Below are 27,203 nucleotides of genomic sequence, written 5' to 3'. Positions count from 1 at the left end.
CTGCAGAAATGCCCAGGGTGAGCAGGTTAGGGCCTACATCAACCGCAGGAGTATTCCCTCCATCAAATGCCAGGTGATATGTGATGCCCAGGGCATTATAATGAATGTGTTTGCTGGCTGCCCTGGAAGCTATGACTATTTCCACATATGGCATCTGACACAGCTGTACCAGAGATCTGCCAATGGGGGACATCCCCTATGGTCACGTAGTGGGGGATGATGGGTACACACTGGAGCCATGGCTGATGACACCCATCAGAAATGCACACACACCTGAACAAGAATGCCATAATGAGGCATACGCACAGGCCAGACATATAATAGAGTGTGTGTTTGGGATTCTCAGGTGACGGTTCCGGTGTTTGGACACATCCAGTGGAGCCTTGCGGTATTCACCAGCTACATGTACCCAAATTGTTATGGTATGTGCAATGCTACACAATATGATTCTGCGGAAACAGCTGCAGCAGGAACAGCATGGGGCAGGGCCACACAGCCCCCCACCAATGCCAAGGCCTGCACAGGCACAGAGTGACCCGGAGGAGGAACAACCTGAGCCTGCCCCAGTAGGCAGAAGGAGGCATGCCCAGTATGCCCTGGCCTTGGCAAAGAGGCAACGCATACCACATGCACTGACACAGTAGGGACCCAGGGAATGACACCGCTCTCTGACTCACACATACAGTAAAAGGGATGCCAAACATAACACTACCTGTGCCCAACCATGTATAGGGAGTGTACTATGTGCATCCGACATAGGCAGCCCTCCAGCACCATCCACAAGTCTGGCACACACTCAAGGTAAGTCAATCAACCTACCAATTGACAGATGGAGTAGAATGTGTTGTTACCTGTAGCTATGGTATGGATGTGAGCATGCAAGGGAATTGGGTGGATGAATGTTATGGCAGCAGATGGTAGACAACCATAGTGGCACCCTGACATCTGTAACACATACTGGAGTCGCCATAGTAGCCAGTACTACATAGGGTGACAAAACCCACTGCAGGAAATGTGCTGAGTGACATGTGTGTCCATATGACCCACACATGCCAGTCAGGACAGTTCACATACCCAACATCAGTCGCAGCCAGCAGGACAGGTGTAGACAAACCCAAAAAGAGTCTGTGCCATGGCCCCAGAATGATGGCTATGGTTAAATTCCTCCCTGGGCCTACCCAGACAGACCACAGCAGGGCAGGCAGTGGGATGTTAGTTCTGAAGGGTAGGAAGTCAGAGAATAATATGTAGGGGAACCAAAGCCATGATCTGTAGTACACTGGTATGCCTCTAGTAAGCATGATAGTTAGCAATGCAGAATGAAATGGAGTACCTGACATACCAGTACAGTCATAGCAAATGTATACAAGTGTCACGTGTGCCCCCCCATCCTACATAGTAATGTAATAACAGTCAGGTGTGCCCCCCAACCCTGTGTAGAAATGTAGAAATAGTCAGATGTGCCCCCCATCATACATAGAAATGTAATAACAGTCAGGTATGCCCGCCACTCCTGTGTAAAAATGTAGAAACAGTCAGGCGTGCCCCAATCCTACATAGTAATGTAATAAGTCAGATGTGCCCCCCCAACCCTGTGTAGTAATGTAGAAATAGTTAGGTGTGCCCCCCATCATACATAGTAATGTAATAACAGTTCGGTGTGCCCCCTACTGATGTGTAGAAATGTAGAAACATTCAGGTGTGCCTCCCCACTATGCAGAAATGTAGGAACAGTCAAAGCCAAATGATTGATGGATACCCTGCAGAGACAGCATGCTACCTGTCAGTGTACAACACAAAGGTCGGCACTGCAGCACAAACTACCAGGACATGATCCACACATTCAATACAGATGGCCATACTGGGCATGCTCACACACTTAGATAAATGAAGGCAATATCAGTCAACAACATACTGAAAGGTCATACTGGGCATGCTCACACACAGAGAAATGAAGGCAATGTCAATCAACAACATTCTGAAATGTCATACTGGGCATGCTCACACACCTGAAGGCCATGACTGCAAACACCAGTGGACCAGACATATCTGCCAGTTGCAGTTGTTAGTGCAGACACTCATCAGTATGCACCACTCATGCCTTGCACACACAGTGGATAGGAATACAGCCAGATATGTCAGGATAACACACTATAATAAGCCAAAGGTAGATGTACATAGATGTGTGGAAGAGGGTGACTGTGACAAGGAGCCATCCAGGCCTGTCCCACCCACCACATAGCCAAAGGGCCGCAAACACACTCACTGCAGATACTAGCCACCAGTATCTGTCAGCATTACAGATTATGTGGTGCACATGCCAGCTGTGCAACATGACTGTACAAGGAAGTAGTCATCTAGCAGCTGTATACATGCACCTGTGACATATGACCCCATGTGTGCCCGCATGTGGCATGTCAACCTGTAGATGAATGGGTTATGGCCCATGCACACACCGGCCTCACCATAACCCTACTATGACAAGCCTGTTGAGGTCATCCAATGTGAAATACACCTTTGGGAGAGTTGTAGCCAGTAATCTCTGTGGCATGTCCCATAACTGCGTACTGCTGTAGTGTGATAAACTAGTTGGGTAGGAGTTCTAACCCCAGACTTGGCAACTGTGAGTGTGTGTTTGTGTGCGTGTCTGACTGTAGAGAGCAATGCTTTTTAGGGTACTCACACTCCTTACAATTCATATACTCAACTTTGGCAAGGCTGCTGATGTCACCCACCTAGAAATACACCTCTGGGAAGGTTGTAGCCCAGTAATCTCCGTAGCACATCCTGTAACTGTGTACTGCTGCAGTGTGATGTAGAACTGTGGTAGGGTTCCATCCTCACCCATGGCAGTTCTGGATGTTTTGTGTGTATTTCAATGTCTGTGTATGGAGCAATGCATTATAGGCAACTCACTTGCAGTACAATTCAAATGCCCTACTTTGGCAATCTTGCTGATGTCATTCATTGTGAAATACACCTTTGGGGAAGGATTCCCTAGTAATCTCCATGGTGCATCCTATAACAACTCCATGCTGTAGTGTGATATAGACCTCTGTTAGGGATTCTATACCCATGCATGTTGGTTGTGGATGTTTTGTGTGTGTGTCACTGTCTGTGTAGGGAGCAGTGCATTTTAGGCTAGTCACACACAGTACATTTCAAATGGCCTACTTTGGCAATCCTGCTGATGTCATCCAATGTGATGTACACCTTTGGGGAAGGAGTACTTCAGTAATCTCTGTGGCGCATACTATAACTGCGTAGTGCTGTAGTGTAATAAACTAGTTAGGTAGGGGTTCTACTCCCAGACATGACAGGTGTGTGTGCATTTTGGTGTGTTTGTAACACATATCCTGTGTGGAGCTGGTTGTGTGTGACACCTGTGGCCAATGTGGAGTGGGTTTTGCATATTTCTTATATGGTGGCCCTACTATATATCACAATGTCCACCATACAGGGATAACAGATGTGAAATAGCTGAGAGGCTGGGTTGCAAAGCCATACCCATACATATGACATCAAGGCCAGGCAATCACAGTTAGCAACTCCAGTATTACCCAGAGCACATTCTCAACCAATGTCTCATACACACACACATGCCTAGGCAACAGCCAATATATGGGTAGTACACTGCATATTGGCCACTGATAGTAACTATGGGGTGATAGCTGTGGGCTACAAAGGGCATGGCATCCTGTCCATCTGTCCAATATGCATGTACATGCAGACAATGCACCTTCCCCATGTTCCCCAATGGACACCTAAAACACCTGTGGTGCCATCACATGTGACCCACAAAGGACATACCATGCCTGATGACATACCCTGTATTGACAGATGCCACTGACACCAGGGAATGCCGTTAGCATGCTATCAATGTAGGTGCAGGGTAAACCTGCTGCCCATTACCAGTTCCCGTCACAGGAGGGCAAGACTAGCACATCTGATGATAATCTGTGTTCACAACATGGGCCAGACACCCCAGGTACAGTTCCACATGTCGCTATACATGCATGTGGGAGGTGTGCACATCCCAGACACTGTCCATGTCATGTACTAAGGAACACATACATGGCAAGTGATGCAAAGCATTGGCCACACACAATAGTCACCCAGGTGACTGAATGGGGGATACAATACCCACCTGTGTGGGAAAATGCAGACACTACAGCCCTGAGCCACAATTCAGACCATTGTCATATGGCCTGATGCCAAGGTATATCCATTGCCTAGCCTTGTACAGCCGTCTGGCACAGTCAACCACCACACACTCATGCAGACCTGGACCCATGCATGTCAGTACTGGCACCCTGTGTGTTTGTGTGTGTGTTGTATGGTGCGTATGTTCACATCCACACTCCCTACAACCCTCATGGGCATACTGAAGCATGCTGTCTGATGTCAGACACCTCCCCATACCCTTTGCCCATACAACCCCTGTATGATCTGTGTGGTGCATGTGATACCTGCACAGTGATGTGGTGTGGCAATCCCACTACTGAGGAGTTTTAATCCTGGCCCAGCCAAGTGTGTCAATGTGTGTGCATCCCTGTGAGAGTGTGCCTGTGCTGATGCTGGCATGTGTACGTCACCTACCGTATAGTTACCGTATCCCTGTTGCAGATGTTAGTCACCATCACATATATGTTCTGAGGGCTCCACAACAGGTAACCCATGTGGTGCATCCAATAACTGCATAGAGCTGTGATCGCACTACATAGTCGTCAGGGGTTTGATACCCTGTGCTGGTAGGTGTGTGACACAAACATGCTTAGGTTTTACATATGTATATATGTATCTGCATATCTGTGTCTCTGTATCCTGGGGATGTTGATGGCTTCCACATTTTACATTTTCTATGGGAGGCAGACTGTACTGCATGATAAGTCACCAATACCAGGATGACATCATACAGGTGGGATGTAGTGCTGTTAACATCTTGTGCCCATGTCGTGTCAGGTCGTGGTTATGGGATCTGCAACACTTGGTAGTGTATTGTAGGGTGGATGTGTTTGGCTGTGGGGGGGGATGCCTGATCTGCAGGGACATGGAACATAGCAACACTGAACCCATGGCCAATGTCACTGGTAATCTTATAACCCTGGATTCCACCAATGTTGGGTTTGTCAAAGGCAAAGAATGCCACCTAAACCTGGTATACCTCCTTGAAGTAGTCATGACAGGTGTAGATGAGGGATAGGAGGTTCACACAGCCTATGTAGATCATAGCAGGCTTTTCTACACCATCCCACATGTAGGAATGTGTGTAGATGTTAAGGGATCTACCTCCATTCACAGAATATGTTTCCCCAGGACTGCTTGGCAAATGCCAACATTCCACAGGTGCCATCCCATGGACATACAGCCCTTCACAGGTCGTAGATGTGTTAATGCCCTCCTCCACACTGTAGAGGTGTGCAGTAATACTGGGGTTGCTATAACTCACTGGGTGGGGCTGTTGTGGACACATCCACCATCATTGCAGTTACTGTTGCATCTATCCCCCCACATAGCTGTCTGTAATACTGTACAGTGTATGTTATCAGGTTGAGTAGTTGTTGTTTACACCATTCACAGTAGTAGAGTGCCTCACACCCTAGTAAGGGTAGGGCTATGCCACCAGCAGTGGCACACCCATGTTACTGAGGTGAGGATCGTAGTAGAGTGGGGAAAGGGACATACACCCTGCTGTTAGCATTTTCAGTGTCATTCAAATACCAGACTGCATATATACCAATGTGTGGTTGTGCCTATCCTGTCTTGGTGGGATTACATGGGCAACAGATGTGTTACCTGCATGGGGACATACCTCCATGTGTACAGTCTTATATCTGTACTGCATCAAAACCAAAGGCTCTGTGTGTTGTACCCAGCCATGTCATGTGTACAACCCACTACACATACCTGTTCACTGTAGAAGGCCTGCTGACACCACTACCCCCATCAGCCATGTGGCACATGGACAATCATAACACAATCAGAATTGATAATGGTGAAAACAATACAACATTGTTGATGACAGCTATAATGCATCCATGGCTGCACAGATACACATTCCAGGATGTTAGCATTTCACTTTACTGCTGACAACATACTTCAGAGCATTCCATTGCTACACTGTTGTACAGTCACCCTGTGCATCAGAACCATGTTAGCCTGTCCTTGCATCAATGTTATGGATGACAAGATGTGGCACAGGTATCATCATATGCACAGGGTGTGTTGTTGGTTTGCCAGAGGCCTAGGCTCTAGGCAATTGACAACGTGTGTTTGTGTGTGAGGGGGCTAAGTAGTGTTATGAGCCAATTGTGATGTTGTGTGTGCACGTATGTGGTTGCCCTAGGTTTATTGTTAATGTGTGTGTGTGTGTCTGCATGCACACAGTTCCACCATGTGGCTGCCCTATACAGGGATTTGTGAGACTGCTGCAGACTGTACCTGGCAGGGTTTGCAGTTCACTGAAGACTGTACCTGGCAGGGTTTGCAGTTCACAGTCTCCAGCCATGGACACGGGAACTGTGCCTCGCACGGTTGTCACAGGCACTATCAGGTACAAAGCCAGATAGGGTACTGTCCCCTGAGGTTGACAAATGTCCACTGGATCAAGGTCCCTCCTGGGACTGGCCAGGGTCACGTGCACGTGGCCTGCTATGATGGTCTGTGGACAGCACCCCCCACAGTGCTGGGTGTGGTACTGCCACTACGGGAGCGGCTGTGACCGGTGGGACATCCACGGTGACCTCCAGCTGCTGATGTTGCTGGCATATGTCCATGTGGCTGTCCCAACCCTCCCGCCCCATCCTGATGCATGGACATGGCATTGATGACATCCAATGTGTCACCTCACCGTCTATTCATGACCTCGGTGAAATTACAAATGGCACCTGCTAGGTCATGGATGCTGTCATTTACAGAGGTGTGATAATCCCTGTGAACCCTTAGACCCTGTCTGGTGTACCGTTCCATTCGTGCCTGTGTCTCCATGACAGCCTGGAACATGTGTGTGGTAGATATACATGTGGCACATTTGCCAGGGGCAAGATGACCAGCAGTGCTCCGACAAGCACCCTTGAACCTCTGCCTATGTGGTACCCCACTGGACATCCGGCTAAGGCTGCTGTGTCCTGACACATGTGCCATTAATACCAAACTGTCCTGGTCAATGCCAACCATAGACGGTCTCTCAGCTAAGGCCAACGGTGATGTGGTATGTAGAGGCAGTGTGGCTGTGTCCGTGGATGGGGTGGATACTTGTGGGATGTAATTTGGTGGCCCAGCATCAGCCTCTGACAACCCCACCTGTGCCTCAACACAACTATCCTCATGGTCACTGTCTGTATCAGTGACATCAGATTCCCTGCGGGAGGGACCCTGCCCAACCTCGCCACCTGTGAGGGGAAAACAGGAAATGGACTGTAAGACCTGTACATCACCACTTAACGGTACACACACACACACACACACACACACACACACACACACACACCCTGGAATTGCAACACAATAATGGACTTTACCTGTGTATGGACAAAGTCCCTACTTAATTGTCTGGACTCCCCCATCCAGCATCAGACTTGAATAATTACAATAACTGATGTGAATCACTCGGGTATCATTCATCCAATAGCTCAGACATTTGATCACAACACGTGATCTGTTACTCCATTACCTCTTTCCCTTGTTTGGGGTCTGTTTTGTCCAGGACACCCTATTATCATCCGGGTAACACCCTGGTGTGGTCCACATGTGTTGAGAATGGCTGCCATTTGTTATTGGCTACTGCAGTCAGTCAATGATGTCACATACAGGGGTGGCATATGTAACTGTTGTTCAATAGCTGCATAATCTGTTGCACTAACTACTGTCTATGTGGAGTACATTACAATATGGAAACACTCTGGTGTAATCTAATGATTCCCCACTGCATCCATACTGCTGCATACATGGGTTTACCTTCACATTTCTGCTGTTTGCAGTTAAACCAGTATCCCTGATGTGTAGTATTACCTCCCTATGTATCTTTCTAGCTGTGGACACTCATACTATCGGCTGTCCTCCATTTGCAGTTCAGACATGTGCTCCTGGTGTCTAATATGTCTGTCCATGTCCATCTACTGCACGACTCCTAAGGGAAGCTGGCAGGTATGAATGACACCACACACACACACACACACACACACACACACACACATGCAGTCGACATACAAGAAACCCCATACACTCCATCAGAAAGCACCGGCAGACAATTCCAGCACCCCCCTAACACACACAAAAGTAGGTGAGGGTGCACTACATCACACACAGACCTGTAAGTACACACATGTCAGCATGAAGGACATGTGGTGCTCAACAGCATGCAGTGCAACTGTAGTCAATCCCTGTTACCAACATTATACGTGGCTGTGATTCATGGCTTCTCTAGTAGGTGATGGCCCTCCCCCTGGAACATGTGTTTGCAGAGGGATTGGGATTTCCTTATGTTTAGCATGTTCAACTGCTCTGTGTATGACATAGCTGTGTATGTTAGGCAGATGTCACCTGTGCCTGGGCAATGGGCTCTGGAGTGTAGCCACAGTTGCCTGAGATGGTCTGTGTATTGCATGTGTTTGAGGCTGGTAATCCCATTAGTGAGGTGTGTGCTCTGTCAGTGAATATGTACAACATGCATTATGGGTAGGTGTGTTAGATGTGTACATGGCCTAAACCTTAGCTATGACATGCACAGTGTATTGCCAAGCATGACCTTAAACCATACTCACTGGCATCAGGCTGCTGACTTGCTGGTATCCCAGAGGGACCTACATTGGGATGATATAGAGGTGGTGTCAGTGGCCACAGCTGTGGCATTGCTACAGGGTGGGCACAATATTACAAAAGAACAACAGTTGAAGTCCACAATACTACAGATTATGCACAACTGATTATCAGTATTACACAGCAACAGACCCTACATCTCACATATGCATGATCTACCTCTACAGATGCATACGCAACAGCGGTCTGCTGATATGCCCTGGGACCTTACCTGCATGCTCCATGTCTGGTGTGTGGGTAGCACCCACCTCCATGATTGTATAGGTCTGTACCTCTTGTGGGCAGGTACGTGCCACCAGGCTCATGAACAGCTCCTCAACTCTGGTGAAGGGGGTTGGATGTTATCTGTTCAGCACCCTGGCATGTAATGTGCACTATACCTCACAGGTATACATACCATTGCAGGATGTGTATCTGTGTGTCAGTTATGTTTCCTCTGCTGCTCACAGCCATTGTGTGTTTGTGGATTATATGTGGATAAGTGTGGTTTGTGAATGCCTGATGTGTATTCACAGATGTCATCATCAGTGGTGCATGTATGAGTGATAGAATACCATTAGACTGACAACAGACACACTTTACTGTACCTATGGTGAATGTGCAGACCATTAATGACATGGCACCCTCTTTCCTGACATGTCATGGCGCAACACTACTGCATATGTCAACAGTGCATATACCTAATATGTGACATATGACCTAGGCAGTCAATTGCATTATGAGCCATATGTGTCAGTTGAGCAGATGCTGATTGAGATGCATACCATTTGTGGGTGAATATGTGTGCACACACATATCATGATGGTGTGTAGCAACATCTGCTATGTGTACTACTGCGGTCACAATACCTGGCAGGGGTATAGTAGCATGTGCCATCATCATGAGTCAGTAGTTGGTCAGTCAGCCCTGCAAATGTTCCCCAAACCTGCATGTTTGCATGCTAAACATGTGCACAGCCCTTGGAGGTCACACAGTACCATCACTAGTGCTGTGGAGTCAGGGTTATGTCTGCCACACTTCATGATCTTGACTGTGTGCAGATACAGCCATTCTTAGTGGGTTTCTCTCTCCCCTCCAGTGCACTGCTGTGTTTCAGGATGACACACCCTCGCCATCTCCTGCCACACTGCAAATGCTTGACATCAGTGGCCTACACATGTGTGCCATATTGCAGTATCCCAAACTAGATATGCCATGTGTACTGGCATATTCCCTGCCAATGTATGGCAAACATGCAGGTGTACAGTGGCACCAGCAAGGAACAGATGGGGATGTCATCCCTGGGTTGGGGTGAGGTGTAGATTGCGCAGCACATGTATCATATCTGCAACTTTCTGTACCTCCCCAACATGGTGCTGTTACATCAGAACACATTGCAACATATGGCTTTGGCAATGTCCGGCCATTATTCAGATCATATCTGTAGTGAGCCCTGGCTGACGTTGCCTGTGGTACACATAGGTTCATAGGTGAATACTAGTCTATTGGTCCTAGGGCCTACATAAGCATAGCTACAGGGGTGCCCAGGCATGCACCACCCAATAATGTTATTCCCCTGTGCCCCTGTCAGGCTGTGGCACAGACGTACTACCCAGGGTGAATTCCCCATTTCCCATCCAGTTGTCAAGTGTTTTTGTAAAGAGGGCCAATGAGTAACATTGCCTGACATGAATGGGTAGTCTGTTCCAAAGTGTGGAAATTCCACAGGACAGGACCCTACCCCTCCAGTATGTTCTGTTTAATGTGTTGATGAGGTTTAGGACCCTGGAACATGTGTTTGCAGAGGGATTGGGATTTCCTTATGTTTAGCATGTTCAACTGTTCTGTGTATGACATAGCTGTGTATGTTAGGCATATGTCACCTGTGCCTGGGCAATGGGCTCTGGACTGTAGCCACAGTTACCTGAGATGGTCTGTGTATTGCATGTGTTTGAGGCTGGTAATCCCATTAGTGAGGTGTGTGTTCTGTCAGTGAATATATACAACATGCATTATGGGTAGGTGTGTTAGATGTGTACATGGCCTAAACCTTAGCTATGACATGCACAGTGTATTGCCAAGCATGACTTTAAACCATACTTACTGGCATCAGGCTGCTGCCTTGCTGGTATCCCAGAGGGACCTACATTGGGATGATATAGAGGTGATGTCAGTGGCCACAGCTGTGGCATTGCTACAGGGTGGGTGCAATATTATAGTAGAACAACAGTTGAAGTCCACAATACTACAGATTACGCACAACTGATTATCAGTACTACACAGCAACAGACTCTACATCCCACATATGCATGATCTACCTGTACAGATGCATACGCAACAATGGTCTGCTGATATGTCCTGGGACCTTACCTGCATGCTCCATGTTTGGTGTGTGGGTAGCACCCACGTCCATGATTGTATAGGTCTGTACCTCTTGTGGGCAGGTAGGTGCCACCAGGCTCACATATGCATGATCTGCCTGTACAGATGCATACACAACAGTGGTCTACTGATATGCCCTGGGACCTTACCTGCATGCTCCATGTCTGGTGTGTGGGTAGCACCCACCTCCATGACTGTATAGGTCTGTAGCTCTTGTGGGCAGGTAGGTGCCACCAGGCTCATGAGCAGCTCCTCAACTCCGGTGAAGGGGGGGATGGATGTTGTGGCCCCCCCCCGTTGCGAGGTGGTCACCCTGCATGGCAGCGGCACAGCGATGTACATGGCAAAGCAGGTCACTACAATGATTGTGGACCTGCTCATAAGTATGGCTGTGCATGCCGACATCATTTACCCCACGGATTACATCATTCCACATGGTGGTGCGCTCATGCTGGTCATGGCTTGTCCTGGAGAAGAGCAGCTGATAGTGTTGGATGAGGCTGTTGATTATGATGTCATCCTCAGTGGCACTGTAGGCTGGATTCCTTGGATGTGCCATTGCCCCTGAAAGACATAAAGACGGAAATATGTCTGAGCAACTCATATGGCATGGTTACCATAATACAATACACATATCAGTCTCTCGCCACCATATCAGCTCCAACTTAATGTTCACACAACCCAAGTGATATGGCTCCAGTTTATCTACCATTGGGACATATATTGTATTGCACCTCACTTTCTGCTATGTGTTTGTAGACATGCTCCCTGTGGGGACACTAGAATTGTTGGCCTGTTACGGAGTATTTCAACTGCATGCCATTGTCACTATCTTTCCACATATGCATGTTGTATGCTTGCTATGTGATTGCTACACATCTGCCATTCTGTTATTGGGGATATCTATGCATGCTGTTGGACATGTTCTGGGATTGTGTGGACTATTACAACTCCCACATGTTCCATGACAGTGACACAATAGTATGTGTAGGGGATATTTGCCAGCAGGAACACCTCTCTCACCTATGGTGGACATGTTAGCAGGCCACATAACATCCGCGACCCACCATGGAACTTCATTAGCTAATGTTCCTGCACTATCTTCATGTGGAACCACCCCAGGGGATGGTGTGTCCCCCAGGAGCACACACAGACATATTTCTGTCAACCACAATTAGGCCCAGAGTCTGGTGCATAGGGAGCTCCACAGGGACATGGGGTATGTGCTACATCATCTGGAGGCATTCAGTACACATACAAAGGTTAGACATGCTTACTCCTCCTGCTCAGCCCGCAGCCCAGGCACCTTTATGACCATGTAGATGCTGTTGTGACTGTCCATGTATGGGCATCTTGGTCCCTGTGTTCCCATATGTGGGCTCAATGGCCTCCACGTTCCAAACAAAACTGCCCATCCACAGTGTTTACCCACCATGTGTCATATACCAGCCCTGTGTGCTGTCTTGTTTGTCATCCTACCAAATCTACATACCAATACGTGCCTACTACCCTTCACCAACATAGATATCCCACTTTCTCAAACACTTGCGATATGTTCCCAAGATGGGTTACACACCAAACTCCACAGTCCATTTTGCAGCAATGTACTGCTGTATAGATATGTTGTGTATTGATGTGTGATGTTCTCTCACACATGTCATGTCAGGGGACATGTACTTGACATATATATATATATATATATATACACACACTTATAAGTGTCAGTATTATGTATATGTGTGTATGTGTGTGTTTGTGTATATATATATATATATATATATATATATATACACACACACACACACACACACATATGTACATATATGTGTAGATATCATTTTGTGTTTATACACACACACACATATATATATATATATATATATATATATATATATACACAAAACTGTCTGAGGTTCTGTAGACATACACAGCTGTGAATATATATCACACATATATCTATCTGTATGTGGGATGCATACAAACATGTGGTCCACACTCTTGTAACTCTTTTCTTCACAGCTGAACTGTTCTGCCTTGCTGCAACACAGGCAGGTGTCACATGTGAACACAGACTATCATTAGGGGGGTATATATTGTGACAGATTGTAGATAAGCATATTATACAGCTATGGCAGTTGGGCATGCTATGCTACACATTAACATAACTGTCCTGCAGGTGTTGTGCTCTGACACCCATGTGTCTATCATGACAGTATTAATACCACCACCAGCCGTTGGCCACAGTAATGTACAGAACACAGATATCATGGGTCACATCTTTGTCAATCACTGCTGCTCTGCACAGTTGACAGGTATGTCCCACTGACCACAGGAACAGACAGTATTGTCCAGAGCATTGTTGAGCAGAACATCATTACAAGCACAACTACTGATGGCACATATAAATCATTTCACATTATAAATCCTATTATTCTATACCATATGCTACATGCAAGTTAATACATGTATGTTTCACATACCTTTTGTTTTTTTTCCACTGTAACAAATCCCTGGGCTTTGTTATTTGTTTTTAATTTTCTTTTTCTCTCTCTTTCTCTCTCTCTGTCTTTCCAGTAGAGTGATAGAGCTGGTTTGAATATATTGCAGCATGCTTTTCTAGGTATTGCACATGATCAGGTGATAAGCTCTGCACCACTCAGTGTCCACCAGTTGCTAATTGCATGTAGCCTGCTGTGTAGTACTTCAGCTAACCAATGTCATGGCAACCCAGTACTATAAATTGCTAACTTATGCGGGTGTTGTCCCTTCACCTTTCCAGTATGGAGGACATCCTTCCTGTGTGTGGACAGCAGTGTTACAGACAGCAGGTAGCAATACCTCTTACAGAAGAGCCTGCAGACACAGGCCAAATATACATTTGGGTAAGGTTCCAGACCTACAGACAGTGTGAGTAGTGTTGTTATGTGCATTGTATCTTGCTGGTCTTACAGGGTTTCTGTGTACATGGTAGTTTAGCATGGAATGTAGTCTGTCTGCATAGCTCTCAACAGTGGGCCTATGCAAATGATAACCAGGGGATTGCCTGATAAGTTTTGTCTGTGCACCACACAGGTCTTGTCCCAGATATATCAGTGGCATTCTGTCTGTTGAGTGCTATCAGTACATGGCTACATCCATTTGTAGTTAGATGTCGTATTCCTGCATAAGAGTATGTTGCAACAAATCCTGTAACACCAGCAATTTCCAGGGTGTGTAACAGCAATAATGCAAATATGGCCCTGTGTTCTTGCCTCTGTCCTCCACATATATGCCAGTCTTTGTCCTGCTGTGATACAGGAAGGGTTGTTAGCTAATGGCCTATCATTATTTACTGCTAGCATTACTACTATCATCCCAGTCATGTCATGGACTCCCACAACAACTGTTGGGCAGTACAGGCAACTGTTGGGCAATAAGAACAATATTTCACATTTATCCTAATTTGCACCCCAATTTTGTCACACTGTGTCCAGAATGTTTGCAATAAGAGGTTGAGTGTTATGATATAAGTACAATTCCCCTTATGCAGATTGACTGTGCTGCATGATATGTCTGAGAATACTTGGGATTTATGTATATCTGACATGGTGTAGTGGTAATTCACTATGATTGTGTTATGCAGGGTCCTGGGTTTGAGCCTTGAGTGGCTGTTAATTTTGTTGCTGGGTAGAACAAGTGCGGTGGTCTACAGGGTGATTAAGGCACTTTTAAGCAGTTGTAAGCATGTTTGCATGACAGTAAGCATTGCCAAATGCAGGTAATATCCAGTTACACCAGGTTAGCCTCGAAATTGCTTACTTTGTGTACACAGTGCTTACCATCGTGTAAACACAAACCTCTGGTTACATATGCTTAAAGATAGTTTGCTTCAGATTTGCTGAACCTGTATGTGCATTGCTCACCCCCACGCATACGGCCTTAAACTCGCTTACTAGTGCTGACATACGCTTACTACTGCTTATTGCTGCTTAGCCTAACTACTCCTTTATGCATTATGATACGGACACCTCACATGTGCATTTACTGCAGTACTCCAGTTCATATATATATATATGTTATTCTGTGGGTTATGCAACATGCATATTACTCATAATGCGCTTTGCCATGGGAAATGGTATGTCTCAGTTCCTTTCCTGTTCCCCCCTCCTTTCTTGCTTACATCCACAAGGCAGTCCTATTAGAACGGGTCCATCGAACCCCGGCACCCCTCGGTCCATAATGTCATGCCCATCATTCCCCCCCATTCCACCTCCACATCAATCATCCTTCCTGCAGATTCCAGCTGAATCTAACCACACCACTACACATTGCTCACTCTCCACTTCTCGGGACCCATCACGTAACTTGTCTCAACCCATGAATCTTTAGGCTTCCCAAACATTTAGTCCGCAAACATACGTACACTTCTTTGCTTACCTTTGAGGCATGGTATGTTACTTCGAAGACTCTTTTTATCAGAATTTTTGGGTCGACCCGCCAGGCCATGCCTTTGTTTCCAGATTAGATTTAGCAGGTTGACACTGTTTCTCCCACTGGTAGTATCCTGTAAGTACTCTGGGAAGCGGTGCTGTGCTACGCTTAGTGGTGCTTATTATTTGATTTGCATGATATTTGCCTTTTGGCATTGATTTCCCCTTCATTACATGTTATACATGTGTCTTGTATCCTTGGGGTCCTGGGAACTTCTATACATCATTACAATAACACCTCACATCTGGACTTACTGCAGTACTAAAGTTCACATATGTATGTTATGTAGTCAGTTATGGCACATATGACTGTATACTGATGCCTTTCATAGGTTCAGTTTGGTTATACTATGGTGAGGACATGTTTACTACTACCTCATTCTTCTGTACTTCTGTGATGGTTTGCTGGATAGCTACTGGGACTATGGTGTATAGGGTCCTGGGTTCGTGACCTGCATGGCTGTTTATTTTGTTGCTGGGCTGACAAAGGCTCGTTGAATATGGAGTGATTAAGGCACTTTAAAGCAGTTGTAAGTTGGTTTATGCAGAGGTAAGCACTGCTAACTTCTAGTCACAGTTTCTTACACCCAATTAGCTTCTCCTTTGATTAATCCTGTGTAGGCAGTGCTTATTTCTGTGCAAAAACACTTAAACACGCTTACTACTGCTTACATATGCTTACTACTGCTTATCTGTGCTTACACCTGCTTACTGCTGCCTTATTCATTATGATACTGACTCTTCACATGTGCATTTCCTGCAGTACTCCAGTTCATAAATATATGTTATTTAGTGGGTTTTGCAATACAAATATTGGTTATACCATGCTTTGACATGTAAAATAGACTGTGCTGCAGTGGGACTCGAACTGAGAATGCCCGCTCATTAGGTGAATGCTCTGCCCACTACACTATTGCTGTGCTGCTTCATTTGCATATATCTTCCTTGTTATCCTCTTCAGCCTTTTAAGCTGCCTTAACCATAGCTAAGCAATGGGCACACCCGCGCACCTACGGTTAGCTGTACTCAGAGTTTTAAAAAACAATAAAGGGGTTTCTTCTTTTGATTTTTATGTCTTGTTGTTGTACACATGGGGGGCTGTTGGTGGGGATATGCAGACACCTATGAGCAGTCTCACTCATTTATTTCTACTTTCTACTGTTCAACATTGCAGGGGTGTGTTTATTCTGAGAGCTCTGCTCTCAGACACACCCTCTGCACTCGTACATGCTCCATGTAAGCCTGGAAAGTCGGGCAGTACGCCTTCATTAATATGCATGGCACACTGCCATCCTCCTCCTACACAGGCACTTCCATGCAGGACTATGTTAGCCCTGCATGGAAGATTAGTGAATCCGGGTATTGAAACACAATATAATAGGTAATGCAATGATTATATCTGCCAGGCATATACATACCAGCTGCTTAGTTCATTTTGCTGAAACTGTTTATTTTGTTTTTTGCCAAAATTGGATGTGGGAGTAGAGAATCCCTGGAAAATTTGAAAAAGGAGGGTTGAAAAATCTAAGAGATTCTCTGTATCAGCTTATACTCTCATCATATTTTTTGATAATCTCTACAGCTGTGGGACTCAAAACTAAATCTCTACTTAAAGAGGAATTTAAAATCTAATTTTTCACATCTTCTGGGACGTTCTGAGAACATAGCCAGGCAAACATCCTCAAGGGCTGGTGGATTAAGGAATAACCTATCACCCCAAGTCAGATGGCGGAGAGCACAGAGCATTTTAAGAATGCCTTGGGTTAATGGTTTGGTTATTGTGATTTTTAACTGATTCTGTCTTACAGGAAAGTCTTAAGTTGCTCCTATGTCGCTTTTGAGTTTGCAAATCAAGCACTGAACATTGAATATTGAACAGACGGACAAAATATATTGAATACATAAAGACTGCTGTTTTTTTCATGTATGAGATTGTTATGTTGTGGGGAATGGGAATTTGCCCTACCCCACTGTATTGTGATCTTGGAGTTGATAAATTGGTATATATAATTTGCTGGGAGTAGGAGGAGTGCAAGGGGGCTTGCTCTCTGACAAAAAAAAAATGTTTGTACTTTTCTGATTTTATTTTTATTTTTGTAGTACTTCAGTTTCAGAGACTCATGTCAAGTACTACGTACTCAGTCTTTTGCTTTTTCAACCACTTAATGCATATTTATAAACATTTATAAATACATATGTAGTTGCAGTTTGTAAGTGTGAACACTTAAAAGAGCAAACATTCTTTTTTGTTATTTTTTTCCTGTTACCTGCTGTTGCTGTGTGCGATATTGTGGTACAGTTGAATCTGGTAATTTTCCCATTCCCCATTGTTGTGTAATCTTGGAGTTGGTATATACAGTTGGCAGGGGGGGGGGTGGAAGTTGCAGGGGGGACTTTCAACCTGCATAAAATAGTGTTTTTTCATTACTTTATGATTCAATATAAAAAGATTGATTATACACACGCGCACACACACACACACACACACGAAGATCAAATGTACATCAGTTTTTTGTGTTTTTACATTAGTGCTGTATATGTATGTCAGTCATTCACCCATCACTAATAGGATTATTATTGTATGTATGTGTGTGTGTGTGTGTGTGTGTGTGTGTGTGTGTGAGAAGTGACTGTATATGTACACAGACATAATAAATATATATCTATATCAGTTTATCAGAAGCATTGGTTGACTACATAAAACAATAGTCATACAAAGAGAGAACAGAATTAACCAAAACAGCTTTCAGCAAATGTAAAAAATAAAATTACCAAATCACACAAAAGCAAACCCATCACAAAATACCAACCTAAAAATACATTACCTATATATAAATACATGATCACCAACAACCCTCTTTTTCACATTTTTTACATGGGGTTGAGGAATCACAGTGACATTAGTCAATGTGACCAAATCACCTAGAGCCAATGTTTACACCACCGAGTGACTAGCCTTGACATGCATACAAAAAAGACAAAAAAAAAAAAGTTGACCCCCCCCCACTTTCCCAGTAACCTATATATGCCAACTCCTAGACTGCACAATTGCAAGGAAAAGGCACTTTCCCAATCCCTGCTATACCGTGATTTTGCACAAGCCTAACCTCCTACATAAAACAGTTCTCAAACCTGACACACATTAAAGTTCACACACCTACTCCTAACTGCAGCTCTGATCCTACCTACACTACAAAGTAAAATATGTAAATCCAGCATTTACTCAAAAATAGTGCTACCGCCCTTATATAAAAAAAAATGTTTTAAAATCAATACTCTAGCAATGCCAAAAATACTGTAACAGGCCTCCCCCGCAGAGAAAATCTAATTAACAAACTATATTAAACACCAACCCACTTCCCAGTAAAACTTAATTTGCCCTATTAGTCATTGCATGTATCTGCGTTTGCACGCTTGTGCATTCACTCTGTTTTATAGCCAGCAGAAGTGGTTTACCAAACGTACTGTCAGCCAGTATAGAGAAACCCATATAGGTGTGTGTGTGTGTGTGTGTGTTTATATTAGACAGTAGACTAATTTGTTGAAATATGTAAACTTCCCTGAGGATGTGTGACCTCTGAGAATGCCATATTAAGTAAGTGTGTGAAGAGGCCTTCACCCCTGCATGGTGGCATATTTTGAGAGTACCCCACAAGTCATCCAGGGCCACAGCTATTATAATATGTAGATATCCTAAGCAAATTTCAGTGCAGTATATCTGTAACATGCAAGATGACTTTTCACTTCTGATTTTAAACTAGAACTGTGTGGGCTAACTTTGTGGGATGAGTCTCATCAAATGGATTGTTGTGAAAAGTTGTTCTGAGTGGTTCATTTAATACTTAACTAATAATAACTACTGTTACTAGTAAGGTGTTAAGACCAAGATTCTAACCAACAAGTTTAAGAAGGTACAGTGTATCATTGTTTTACAATTAATCAAACTGGTTGGAAGTTCATTAGTGGAAGTAAGAAATTGTTCAGTGCAACAAGTGATCTTTGGTAACCTGCACTTTAATGGCAAATAGTTCTGTACTGTAGTTATTCTGAGTCCAGAAAACCTAACGCATTTTGTTTTTTTAGGTTAACCTCCCTGCTTTGCCAAATCTGAACTTAGGCTCATCTGTGCTGTTCCTTTTATCAGTATTGTCTGTCTCTTCCTTATTTTGATTTGCTAGAGCATTTAAGACTCCAGCCCTCTTCCCTCTTGGAGAGGCATCCTGCTCCTTTGTATAGTGCCCCTAATTCCCAGATACCCTGTCCATGGGACATCAAAACCTGTTGCCCTTAGCTGATGCCAGGAGTAAAAATCAAACTGAGAAAATCATCTGTGGGGCCAAAACCAGAGAGAGGTTTTCTAAGCTTATTTGATTTCAGTACTTGTTTAATGTATTGGGCACCGGTCATCATATTTGTACTTCCATGCTGCACAGGTGAGCTAACAGTGTCCTGACAGTTATGTCACTTCTGTTCTGGTTGCTTTACATCAGGTCTGCACTTGGAGTAAGCCCTGTGGTGACAGCATCCCAGATTCTGACCTCAGACTGGGATAATAGATCATTAACCATGAAGAACCACATGCTGTCCAGGTCAAGAGTGTGTTCCATCTGTTTATTAGTAAAACAACATGTTAAGTGCTTTTGACCCTCAAGGACTTCATCAGAACCTGACGCCATATAAAATCACATGACTTATATACAACCTAAAATATACATCACCCAATCACATTACATCCTCATGTCAGTTCCTTAACCCATGAGTGTCCATCATATGTTACAATCAATGGAAAACAGTCACTGTCTGAAACAAAAAACAACGTAATAGAAGCATAATAAAAACCTAATAAAAAATGCAGTCTTCCTACAATATTTGTAGCAAGACGTACATAAATATACCCACATTTCAACATGTGCCTATTGTACAAAAATTCTGTTTAAAATTCTATTTAAAATGCATATACTCTATTAAAGTAGGCAAAATTAGTAAAAAATTACAGTTTGGCAGGTCTCATTTTAAGTACAGTATTGATCGTGGCATGTTCGTTTAAACCTGACTTGTGCATTGCATCTAATATAAATTGCCATAGAAGTTCCTTGTATTTCTCTCCCATTTTCAGAAGCAAATTACTTTCCCTTATCTTTTGGGGTAGATAGTTACATTCTGAGATATGCACGTCTCATAGAAACTTCTTGTTATGATACAATTCAGATAACATTTCACTTAATAACCCTTCACTGTTATTATAACCTTCCAGATTGGCAGCTAAATTTCAAAATATGTGATTAACACTATCACAGTATTATTACAAAAGTGGTATAAGAAATTTAAAACTGACATTTTAACATCAGCATTCCTGGATCCACTTCCTGGTTCATCCTTCATCATGTTCATCTCATTCTTGACTAGTCATAAATCCTCAATACATTTTATGTTGGGAGGGTCGTGCCCAAGTGCCAGAGTGAGGCACCCATTAATCTGCAGCCGTAGGTCAGTATTTTGTCATCAGATCTGAATGTCCAAAACTCCCAGTAACTAATAAAGGCTTCCAGATTACTTTCCAAGTGAGTTTTATTATTACATTAAATAGGCTTGAAGACAAAACAGTGATAACAACCCTGTCTAGTCAGATGTTCATAGGTATGTACTCTGCTAGCCATGACAATGGCCTTTAGAAATCTGGCCATGCCTGACAAATGTATCGAGTGAGTATTTTTTTTTTGGTGCCTGAGATTTTTAGGGTATATACAAGTTAGAGCATGAGAGGTCAAGCATTTACAGGCTGCCTCTGTCCATTAGGGACATAGGAAGCAGACCAGGGTGAATTTACAATGTGTACCTATTTATCATAAGTTGTCTTATACAATGCAGCTCATCAAAATCCCTGCATCAGAGTGACACTCTTGGCAGCTATAATATTGGTTGATTATATATAGTCATCAGTATAGGCATCAAGATTGTGCACAGGTGGGGCATCACTGCTGCTGATATAGTGTCTGGTTTATACAAATATAAGGTCTAGGAATGTGTTTTTGTGTAGCAGCATTTTGTTAAACTTTCTGCATATGTGTATTTCATTAAGTATTATATGGTAAGCTTGGCGGTGAATGAAAGTGAGTGGTTGAATTTTACCATTTAATTTAAGAGAGCAGTTTGTGTGGGTGCAAGAAGTGATTAGCATGAGTGGTCAAAAGTTTGTTGGTGTGAATAAAGAATTAATGAGTAATTAAGGGTCTGGGGTGTATGTGTTTGTAAGTAGGATGGTCAATACAACTGGATGAAAGTGTGTTGAACTGAATGGTCAGAACAATAAAAAAGTATACAAGGTGTGCTTGGTGCAACTTGTGTGAGAAGTGGGTAGTATGTAAGATGAGCATTTGTGTGACTTTTTGTCCCGAGTGGCACCCACCCCAAGGCAACTGTGATCTCAGACTGACTTACCTCCCCATGCCAAAAGTATTTTAGTGTGTGTGTTTTGGGTTTTTTGAGTGTGTTAGGTAGGTGTGTAAGTGCAAGTTTGCATTTGTTACATGGATTGCGAAGCTGATAAGCACACTAAAGTTAACTGGGTTTAGCTGATGCATTTTTTTCAGTGAATCGGTTGCTGACTATTGTGCTGTTGATATTTACGCAATAATCTATCTCATCTCACATTTTAGCTGAATTTCATCTTACCTTTTTTATCTGTCTCTTAGCTCTTTCTTGTTCCATTTCTTTACCAATAAAAGGTTACAGATCTTTTTAGGGAAGTGACTGATCAGCTGTGGCAGAACATGGAACAGTACTTAAAGAGCAGGAAGGAAATGGCTGAAGGCCATAAGGCTCTTGGATGCAAGTAAGAGTGGATCCTTTCTACATAATGCACAGGCCTCAGAGGTGGCCACAGATTCACTCCTAACAGGTGACAAGGCTAGAACAACACCTGATGATGGTGTCTTCAGTGAGGAAAAACTCTCATGCACCCCCAAATTAAATACTTTCTCCAAATGGCCACAGACAAGGACAGCCTAACAAACTCAGGAGTAGAAGATTACAGTTCATACATTATTCCTATAAAAAGTACCTACTGGAGCTGGAGGAAGTAAGGGAATTCATAAGGCACTTGCTAAACTGCTCATTTTAAATGCTCAAATTCAAGAATTTGAAGAGGTCAGTGCACCCAGAAACTGTTCTTGAGGCAAAATGGTATAATGTAGAACAAAAAAAAAATAACACAAACTGTGACATAACTCTACATATTTCTGTTCTAGCTGGGTATCTAGAACAAAGATTTGTATCAAAACATTATGGTCACAAACATAGTATCTACCAAGAGTGAGAAAATAGCACTGATATCCCAGCAAAAGTGAATGCCATAAACACAATGAAAAGAGTTTTTGCAGAGGGTAAGCCTTCAGCCATCTCTTGTGGGAGGAGGCCTCATCCTTTGCATACAACCTTTACTTTAACAGAGTCCATGATCTGCAGTCATGGTTGAACTGAACACACCATCAAGTGGAACACTGTTCCTGCATTCCAGATGCAGCACAGGACTGCTGATTACAACACAGCTAAAATGTCAATGCGTTTAAAACAATTACAAACCTAAATCACCAGTGTATCATCTTTACATGCAGAAAGCCTAAGCAACACATACTGCTTCACAAACACCAAATAGTAAATCACAGAAACAAAAAAATTAAACCACCACCCCCACAGTCCCATTAATGTTATGATGGTACTAACCTTGAAGAGAGAGACAAAATTAAAGGACTTGCTCCTGTGGAATGCTATCTCATACTGGAGACATTTTCTGTCACAGTGGTCACTCTAAATTATTAAGACCATGGTAAAAAGAATGCTAGAACAATCTGTAATATATGCTGACTCAGCACTGCTGTATGTGTGATGATATTAGAATGCAAGTGGAAGACACCATTATTTATTCCACCAGGAATTTCACTAAAGGAAAAACCATGACAGTTTCCACTACAGAAATTACACTGCATATAAACAGTGACAGAATCAGACCACCAGGAGCCTTAGCAAAGACAGAAACCATAGCAAAAGTGATAACCTCAATAGCAGGAAAGGAAAGGAAGAAACAGTAGCAAAGCAGCTTCTTCACAGAAGCCCCCTGCACACCACCTGTACATACCTATTCTGCATCAGTACCTTCATTCAACTTCACCGCCCTGTACACAGACCTAAGCTGTTGCCTGCCTCATTCCCTCCATGCAGACTTTAACCCAGCAGTAATGAAGATCGATGCCCATTCCTTAGTCCTGCCTCAGATGAATGTCCTTACTCTGCTCCTGTCCCTCGGGTAAGGGCTAGGAAAGGCTAATGATGAGGTGGGGGCAGGCTAATTTTGTAAGAAGGCGGCTACCATCACAAGTCTTATATAAGGGCTAACAAGAAAAGAAATGCATTGATTCTCAAGGCAAATATGTGTATGTATAAAAGGAGCTGGGAACCCCTGTTGTTTTGCTTAAGATTCTCTTCAGAGATACAAAGTTCTAGAAACTGCGAGTTGTTTTGCTCTTTCAGTTAGTGTTTTTTTTTTTTTTTTGCAAGACAGGTCCAATTTGGACAGTTATGTCTTGCTAAAGATGAGAAAAATGGCAAATATCCTGCAATTTTAGAACAAGCAGTACTTTGTAACTTTAACTAAAGATGAGAAAAATGGCAAATATCCTGCAATTTTAGAACAAGCAGTACTTTGTAACTTTAATTGTTACAGAAAGTTATGACTCTATGAAATACAATTCTACAAAACTTTCACTGATTATTGTCTTCTTACAGGTTTTGTTTCTGTAATAATAAAACTAGTTTGGGGATCTTAAGAGGGCAGCCCTAAATCCACTTTCAGAGAACCAATGCAGTGTTTTCAAGTTACAACTTAAGAATCATTGTTAGCGACTTTGCCTAGCTACCTTAATGGTGTATTAATCTGAGGGTCTCTTGATCAGCTATTAAACTGCTGTTTATCATTATAGGTGGGAAGGGCAGAAATCAGAGGCTGTTGCCTGCAGTACATAAATAGAGGATGTAGAGAAAGTGTCGTTACTTTACTGAGTGTTTGTTGCACTTTTTAATAGCAAGGTGTACTAAGAGGTTGAATAATATGGCAACTGCAGGCACAGTAAGATACAATTCTGTTTTGTTTGTTAGTGGTATTTTGTAATAGAGTGCTTAGCTTCTGGAAAGCTTAGTTTGGGGGGCTTACAGTTAAGGTTTAGTTATATTTTAGTATTGTGTTAAGTGTAATAATGTAAGGTGAAGTAACTACCCCAGTAGACTATATTACTGGCTTTCACCTGTTTTGTTTATGTAGATTAGAATGTGTTGCTTACACTCTTCATATCTCTAATGTGTATAAAAATGCTATAAAATATTAAAATGCCCTTGCCTAGGGAATGGTATATTTTCTCTTATTAATGGCTATAATTATGTTAATACTTCATTAATGCTAGTTGCTTTCCTTTTCTCCATCTTTTTTGTACTTTGTTTCACTAGTTCTAGTGATGTGCCTATAAACTAGAAGAGATGAGATTATACAATTCTAAGAGGGTAGAACTATGGATAAAGAAGATAATTGTTTGCAAGAAGTGTAACTGAAGCAGATGAAAGCCTGCTTAGAGAGGGTACTTAGAAGCTCTTGAAGCTGAGAATGGATTAGTTTGGGTACAAGTGGGATTGAGGATGTGGGAGGAGACTAAACTAGTTGTGCGTAATTACCTCTTAAGTGTAAAATATTTTAGTTTGATCAGATTTGTGATAAATGGCTCTCAAATGCTGATACTTTGACTTTGTTTGAAACTACAAAAAAATTCAGTAATGGTTGAGTATTGACCATGCCTGGAATAGTCTAGTAACAAATTGGTTTTAACAAATTGATTTTATTGACCCAACTAACAGTTTCAGCTGTATCGTTGTAAACTGTTGCTGCAATGAAGCTTGATTGGTATAAACTTTAAACTATTGCCAGAATGTGCTGTGACCAGAGTGTATAACTATATATTACTCCTACTGTTTTCTCTCTCTCTCCTCTCTCTCTCCTCTCTCTCTCTCTCTCCTCTCTCTCTCTCCTCTCTCTCTCTCCTCTCCCCACATCTTGTTTGCATCCTCTTTGTTGTTCTTGGCAGAACCTCCTAGCTACTTTTGTTTGTGCTCCCCCCCCCCCCCACAATTTTCCTGTGTTTATCCAGTCTCCTCCCACCACACCCCCTGTGTCTGTTTTCTCTAGTTCTTTCCTGGATACTTTTGCCTCCCCTAGTTCTCTTGCTTTGCTCCACTAGGTTTAGTTTTAATCTCTGCTCCCTGTGTAGTAAACATAATTGTGACTTAAAAACATAAAATGGCCTAACTGTATAGCTAGCTGGAAGTTCTAGTAGTAATTCTTAGGCAGCCTCTTCTTTCTAGCAACATCAGAGTAGTGCAGCCTTATCTTTCAGCATTTTGAGGTTAACTTGGAATGAAGCTACTCTGGTAGTGGGCATGTTTATAATGGGTATAATAGGGTCCCATTTGGAAGGCTGAAATAACTGCACACAATTCTTGCTTTATCCAATACCCTATTGGGCTGGTAAACCAGTGTTATGGACTTTGGACTTTGAATGCAATCAGGGAGCCAGTCAATTTAAAGGGCTTGTTTAGCATGCACTAAGTGCTGCAGCTGGGGGAACTGTATGTGCAGGTGCTGGGTTTCTGTGTCCAAAGCTACTGTCTGGGTAAACCAAAGTGCTCTGGCTGAGCTCCCCTGTAAGGAGCTGATGGGTGCAGCAGGGAAAAGCTCAAATTCAGGGGATCTTGGGAGGACTACACAGAATCTGATAAAATAGGGGTGCTGCATGTGTTTTAAGTGCTTGCTGGAAGTATAGACTGGGTAATTCTCTTCTGTAGCAGTAGTGGTACAGATTCATTCTGGATAAACTATACAGCTGTTTTAACAGGTGAGGGATGAAGCCAATCTTGTCAAAGAAGGTAAAGGGTGTGTTTAAGAGTTTAGAATAGGGGCTCAGTTTAGCTAACATTCTACCTTTGTCCTTTAAAGCATCTCTAAGTTGGACTGACTATATATTCTAGTTGTAATGGCACCTTTAAACTTAAATGTTTACATGCGCAAATTTCAAACTTGGCTCTTGTCTAAAAAATGTTCATTGAAATAGTCCTCTGGCAGTCTCCACTTGACTGTATGGAAATGTTTTTAAATACCTTCAAACATTTGGTTTACTCTTCAAACCAAACCCCCTCAAAATAACATTACAAGGCATATTGTGTAACACATTTCTTGGCATTAGCTTTGTTTAATAAACTGTAGTGGTAATTTTAGTTTTCAACTGTATTTAATTTTGACTGCCTCTAACAGGTTATAAAATGCAGGGCTGCTGTTGCTTGGGAAGCAGACAAGCCTCTGTCTATTGAAGAAATAGAGGTTGCACCACCCAAGGCTCATGAAGTCCGTATTAAGGTAATTAAGTTTCTCTTTTGTAGCTGAAACCTGTTCGTGTATCCATGTCACATTTATGGAAATGCCCAAAGGCTTCTGTTAACAAAATATTTGTGTTTTTTCATTTA

General features: G+C 43.1%; 2 protein-coding genes across 3 annotated transcripts in view; both read left to right on the top strand.

Moving 5' to 3' along the window:
* PKD2 (polycystin 2, transient receptor potential cation channel) overlaps positions 1-27,203 on the top strand; it is a 922,997-nt gene that overhangs the window by 209,647 nt on the left and 686,147 nt on the right. The gene's annotated exons all lie outside the window — the stretch shown is intronic.
* LOC122793391 (alcohol dehydrogenase class-3-like) overlaps positions 24,698-27,203 on the top strand; it is a 67,772-nt gene continuing 65,266 nt past the window's right edge. Inside the window, exons 1-2 of the mRNA XM_044061364.1 lie at positions 24,698-24,768; positions 26,995-27,096. Coding sequence (XP_043917299.1) covers positions 24,751-24,768; positions 26,995-27,096 — 120 coding nt within the window. The 5' untranslated portion in view covers positions 24,698-24,750. The remainder of the gene's footprint in view (positions 24,769-26,994; positions 27,097-27,203) is intronic.

Source organism: Protopterus annectens, chromosome 2.part0, assembly GCF_019279795.1.
Source record: "Protopterus annectens isolate FY-2018-M chromosome 2.part0, PAN1.0, whole genome shotgun sequence".
Taxonomy (NCBI): domain Eukaryota; kingdom Metazoa; phylum Chordata; order Ceratodontiformes; family Protopteridae; genus Protopterus; species Protopterus annectens.
This window is presented reverse-complemented; position numbering and strand designations above follow the sequence as displayed.